At 59.1% G+C, this 6,118-nt stretch overlaps 1 protein-coding gene across 1 annotated transcript; it reads left to right on the top strand.

Annotated features, from left to right (window-relative positions):
* Positions 1-2,192: 2,192 nt before the first annotated feature.
* Positions 2,193-5,624, top strand: LOC104501783 (sestrin-1-like; the record flags this gene model as incomplete). Its single annotated transcript, XM_010145657.1, has 8 exons — positions 2,193-2,396; positions 2,612-2,794; positions 2,920-3,156; positions 3,239-3,350; positions 3,576-3,712; positions 4,139-4,329; positions 4,645-4,789; positions 5,332-5,624. Coding segments are annotated over 8 exons (1,299 nt in total), but the record flags the coding sequence as incomplete, so codon positions are not given.
* Between the last annotated feature and the right edge of the window lie 494 nt (positions 5,625-6,118).

The following is a 6,118-nucleotide window of genomic DNA, read 5'->3' on the forward strand; positions in this document are numbered from 1 at the left end:
ACAGAGTAGCAGAAGGAGGGTTATGGCCAGGGAGGGTGAGGAAGATGGCGCTGAGGGCGATGCGAAAGGCTGGGGTGGCAAGGCTGGGTGGATGTGGCTGTTGGTGATGGCAGGAGAGACCCTGGGCTGAGCCAGTGGGAGCAGGGGAGGAGGCAAGAGAGTCCATCTGGGGCTCGAGGGCTCAGGTAGGAGGCTGCCCTGCACCTTCCTTCATCTTCCCCTTCCAACCCATGTCTGCCTGGTCCCTTGCTCCATCATCACCTAGACAAGCAGAGCAAGGAGACTTGGTTGCCTCACAGGCCAGGCCATGGGCTGGTCACATGGCTTCTCACTGGGGACCACTTTCCCCCTGAGGGGAGAGGAAGGGCCCCTGGCTTCTTCACCACCCCGCCAGAAGGCTGTAGCCCCATGAGTGTCCCCAGGGCAGCTCATTCTCTGAGCAGAGGGACCCTGCGGGGGACTTTCGCAGGTCACTTCTGGTTTGTACCTTCTCCCATGGGACAGAGAACCTGGTGCTCTTCATCCCTTCCTGTTTTAACCTGGGGTTTGGGTTTTTTTGGACCTGCTTGGCCAAAAGTGAAGTGGAAGCTCCAAATAGCATCAGGTAAATCTCTTGACACCTGAGCAGTGGTGTTTTTGTCAGAAGTGCAGGACGGTAGAAAACAGCCAGAAGTGCCTCCCTGCGCTGAGTGTGTGGGTGCGACTGCTCTGTGCTGCTGCTCAGCTCCGCCCCGCTCTGCCCGCCCTCACCCTGAGGTGCTTCTCTTCGTGCCCTGCAGCTTTGCCATCCCTGCCAGTGCTGCCTCAACCCTCTGGGTCGCCTTGTGGCAGCATGCCAAGCTGCTGCAGGAGTTAGGGCCTGATGTAGCTCTCTGATTGGCAGGATAGCTGCTAGCAAGGCTCTGGGGGTTCCTGCCTGGGGCTCCAAGGGCTGTATGTGTGTCCTGACCAGCAGTGACAATCCAGGGTCGTGGCGGAGCAGGGGCTGGTTTGCAGCCTTTGGGTGACTGCACTGGAGAGACAGGTGGGAGAAAGACGATGGTGGTGTCAGCAGGGCCAGTTGCTCCCAAGGGAGATTTTGGGTTGAGCCCAGGAGCTGCTGTGCCACCGTGGTTTCCCTGCCCTGGAAACCACCAGCCTTTGGGTGACTGCACTGGAGAGACAGGTGGGAGAAAGACGATGGTGGTGTCAGCAGGGCCAGTTGCTCCCAAGGGAGATTTTGGGTTGAGCCCAGGATGGGAGGTGCATCCTCTGCATTTTGAGAGTCCTGCCACGTCCTGCTCTCATGTGTGTGAGAGCGGGAGCCGTGACTTTCTGTATGACAACGGTTAGTGCCTGCTGCACCCATGCCTTGGCGTGGGTGGGCTGCAGGTGCAGACCCTGCTGTCAAGTGGGAGGTGTGGCGCTGCTGCGCTTTTTGCACATCCCCACCTTCTGCTCGCACCACCTTCTTGGGAGGGACGTGGGTGCTGTGGCTTGGGACTGTACTCATCTGGGGCACTGTGCAGGGCTGGGGTGGGCACTCCTGGCGATGTATGGACCCCCCTTGCTGAGTTGCCCATCTCTGTTTTCACTGGTGGGTGCACGTGGTGCCAGCTGTGCCATGCACCCTTGTGCTATGAGAGCTGCTCCCATGCCGTCTCCTTAGGCAGCGTGTGGGGAGACCTTGAACCCTTTGTGTGGTCCCAGCCACACGGCGGGTGCCAGGACACTGCCCCTTGGCTTGCTGGGGCAGAAGCCTGGTTGCACCTCAGCTGGGTCCACAGCTCTCCACCCATCCCAGTGCTGGGCAGGAGGGCTCAGTGCTGACAGTGCTGGTGTCTGGTAAAGCTGCTGGGCTGCTCCATTCTGGGAGGTCTTTCATCTGTCACGTTCCTCTGCTCTGGCCTTGCATTTGCCTCTAAGTCTGCAAGGAAACATCACTCCTAGTTTGCCCTTTGCTTCTGCTCACCAGGCAGTGGCCTATCACAGGCAGAGACGAACCTGTTTCCTGCAGCCTGTCCTCCCGCTAGCAGTGCCCTGCCCAACTCCCTAGCCTGAGCCCTCTGTGGTGGCTTCTGACCTGAAGGTGTACCTCTGGGAGCACCAAGCTGTGGATCCCAGCCCCTCACAGAGCCTGGGTTTGGCTGGGGTGGGGTGGGCTGCAGCAGGTGCTGCTCTGGGGAGAGCTAAGCAGAGCGTGTTCCTTGCAGGTAGTGAAGATGTCCAGCAGTGACCCCGAGTGCCCCCAGTTCCTCTTCGTGAAGGTGCTGGCGAACCGAGGGAGGCTGGAGGCAGTGACCCAGCAGATGGGTTACCACCCACAGTACCTCGACAGCTTCCTCAAGATGCAGCACTACCTGATGCACATGGACGGTCCGCTGCCCTTCGACTGCCGGCACTACATTGCCATCATGGTGAGCCCTGCTGGGAGCTGCCAGAGGGTACAGGGGGCTTCTGCTGAGCCCCGTAAGGCTCCCCGCTCTCCCTCCACCAGACAGCCTGTGTCACAGGCTTCTGTGCAGAGGCCAAAATCGTGATGACCTGGAGGTGGGGTGGGAGGTGGGTGCAGGGTCCCAGGGCGCCTGTCCTGCTGGCATGGCATGGGCGTGCTAACATGCTGCTCTTGCAGGCAGCTGCCCGGCACCAGTGCCGGTACCTGGTGAACCTGCACATGCTGCAGTTCCTGCGGGCAGGGGGTGATCCCCAGTGGCTGCGTGGCCTTGACTTCATCCCCCCCAAACTCCGCAACCTCAATGAGATCAACAAGATCCTGGCACACCGGCCATGGCTCATCACCAAGGAGCACATTGAGGTATTGGCAGGGGAGGCCTGTCCACCAGGGACCAGGGTGGTGGTGGGGACAGAAGCATCCCCTGGGGGTGTCGACACACTGCCTGCCTGCCCGCATTGCATTGCTTGTTTGTCCATGTCCTGCAGAAGCTGCTGAAAATCAGTGAGTGGAGCTGGTCGCTGGCAGAGCTGGTGCACGCTGTCGTCCTCCTGGCGCACTGCCATGCACTCGCCAGCTTTGTCTTTGGCTGTGGCTGTGAGCAAGACGAGGGTCTGGGGGGCCGAGGCTCGCTGAAGCCCTCATCGCCTGGGAACCAGTGCTTGTGCGAAGCCACCACTGGCAACGGCTGCAGCCAGGAGTTGCTGCGCATCAACCGCAAGCGGGTGAGCCCCTGAGGGTGGGTCCGTGGGGGACGGGGATGTGGCCAGGACTGCTGCCCTCACCCCCAAGCATGTGTCTGTGCAGTCCCTGGACTCCTGCATGGAGCTGGATTCCCTCCGGGAATGCATGCAGCGGATCCACGTGGAGACCGAGGGCCGGGAAGAGATGAGGCTGCTGCAACAAGACCGAGAGGAAGGTGAGGGGCAGGGAGTGGAGGTGGGTGTGCGGGGTGGATGTTTGTATGGCACACCATGGAGGCCATGATGTACTGTTCAGAGAGCGGCCCCTGGGATGCTGGTGGCGGGGAGAAGGCGGCAGCAGCACTTCGTAAAGAGGCACAGCAAGGCCCTATGTTCTGTGGCATTCTGTGCCCGCTGCAGCTTCAGCAGGGCGGCTAAGCATCCCTCTGACCCATCTGCAGGGCTCTCCCTTCTCGCTGATACTGACAGGGAAGTCACCGGTGCCACCAATCTTGAATGCTACATGCAGGACCCTGACTTTGGATACCAGGACTTTGCCCGGCATGACGAGGATCAGACGCAGGTATTCAGAGTCCAGGTGAGGTTCCTGCTCTCTTGGCAGGCAGCAGCCTGGGCTGCCACCTCTCCTCTCCTATCCGCTCCTGGTGGGGTGCGGAGGGTCGCGGGGGTGCCAATGCAAGCTAGATCTGGTGCAGCTGCTCTTGCAAAATGCTGGAGCAGGGAAGCTCAACTCTGTGAGGGCCCACTGCGAACCCCACTAGGGCTGGGGAGGGGGAGATGACCCGTGACTTCTGTTCCCAAGGGCTGCTGATTTTTTTCATGTTGCCCTCATGGAGGCAAAGGTCAAAGTCATTCAAAAGCTGAGTGATGAGGGATACGGTGGTTTGTGGCAGAGCTGCCCCTAGAGCAAACCTATTGAACTCTGCATTCTCCAGCCCTTCATCTGGGAATATGTCCCTGGCTCCTTTCTGCAGTTGCAAAAGCCTCTTGCTGTGCTCAACAGGATTACTCCTGGGAAGACCATGGCTTCTCACTGGTCAACCGGCTCTACTCTGACATTGGGCATCTCCTGGACGAGAAGTTTCGGATGGTGGATGGTCTGCAGAGCAGTGCCATGGCCAAGCGGCAGGGCTGTGAGCCCTCTGTCTTCAAGCGGGGCATTTGGAACTACATCCACTGCATGTTTGGCATTAGGTAGGGAACGAACCTCATAGTCAAGGGGAGAAAACTGAGCTGACCCGAGTGGGAGGTAGGGCAGTCAGGCTGTCTTGCAGATGGGCTTGGAAAAGAGACAGAGGTGAAGCGCCTGCCTGGATGTTGGTCTGTACAGGGAAGAGTTGCTCAGCCTCCTTGGCCAAGGCAGGGCACTTTCGGGCCTGGGCTTCAGTGCCTGGTGGATGCTGTGTGTGTCCTCCTGCCCTGCAGCTGTGCCGTGCCCCAGGCTGACAGGGATGAGGTGCTCCATAGGGACATAGTGCTGGCCCTGACTTGCCCCTGTGTTCCCTGCAGGTACGATGACTATGACTACGCAGAAGTGAATCAGCTCCTGGAGCGAATGCTCAAAGTTTACATTAAAACTGTAACCTGCTACCCAGAGAAGACAAACTCAGAGATGTTTGACAGGTTCTGGAAGCAGTTTAAGCACAGTGAAAAGGTGGGACAGCTGGCCTCTGGCTCTGACCAGTTGTGGTGGGGCTGGGAGTGGGCAGGGGGCTGCAGGCTGAGGCGCTTCGGGGGGCGTATGGGAAACCTTTCAGTCACCAAACCAGCCTGAGGCACGCGATGGTGGTAATGGAAACTGGCTGTCTGTAAGGAGTGGTGTGGGGTCTGCCCCACTGTGATGAGCACGGGGGCCACTGGCAGTGCGGCGATCTCCAAGTCCATCACCCCATGGGTGAGTGTGTCCAGGTGAGCCCTTAGTCCAGCTGTACCTCACAAGAGTAGCTGCTGTGGGTGGCAGGGACTGTGCTGGCACTAGCCCAGCATGCTGGTACCAAGTGTGCCAGGGGCTCTCCGGCACGCAGTGCTGGGAGGCAGGCGCAGCCTACAGCACTGGAGAGGACAGCCACCTGTGCTGGAAGAGTTGGTGGCATTTTGTCCCATACCAAAAGACGTAGTAGCCTGGGTGGGTGCCTGGTAGCACCACTGCCCGCAGCACACTACAGCTGCCTGAAACCTCTCTTCGTTCTCCCTTAGGTCCATGTGAACCTGCTCATCCTGGAAGCCCGGATGCAGGCAGAGCTGCTGTACGCGTTGCAGGCCATCACCCAGTACATGGTCTCATAGGCAGTGGGAAGCTGTACTGTGGCAGGGCCGAGCAGCATCCTCTCTCCCTGGACTCATACGTGACCTGTCACGCTGGGATGGACAGCAAGGGATTACTCAGTTTACCTGACTGTCCTGAGTTTTTTTGGTTTTGTTTTTTTTTTTTTCTCTTGTTGGGCTTGTTGAGTGGCCCCATTACGTGCAATTACCAAACTGTGAGGCAAGTCCGTGCTGCTGAGATGTGGGTGTGATGCGGGAGACTTGAACATGTCCAAGGAGAACTGCCAAAGACATGGGGGAGAGGGAGGTGGGAGGGAACTGGGGCTGGTTTAAAGGGACGCTCCCCCACAAGCAGAAGCTCCTCGCCTGGGTGATGCGAGAGCCTTGGCTGCCACAGGGAGGGCAAAGGGGAGAACTGGCTTCCTTTCCTGTGCTTCAGCAGCTGTCCTGCTTGCAAGTCACCCTTCAGTGCCTGGCCTTGTTAGGGTGGTACATCTTGCTTGGGGACATCACAGGCAGCTCAGAGGTGCACTGCAGTGGCCTGAGTTGCGCAGTCAGGCAGGGAAGCACGCTAGCTCCACGTGAGCAGCCAGCCCGGGATGGGAAGGGGCTACGCTACATGTCCTGGCCTTTAGGTCTGTGTGCCAAACCCCTCTAGGATGGACCAGTAATGACCCAGGTGAACTCTGAACTGTGAAGCTCTTACTGGCAGAGTGCC

This window comes from Buceros rhinoceros, unplaced genomic scaffold (genome assembly GCF_000710305.1).
Source record: "Buceros rhinoceros silvestris isolate BGI_N320 unplaced genomic scaffold, ASM71030v1 scaffold4601, whole genome shotgun sequence".
NCBI lineage: Eukaryota > Metazoa > Chordata > Aves > Bucerotiformes > Bucerotidae > Buceros > Buceros rhinoceros.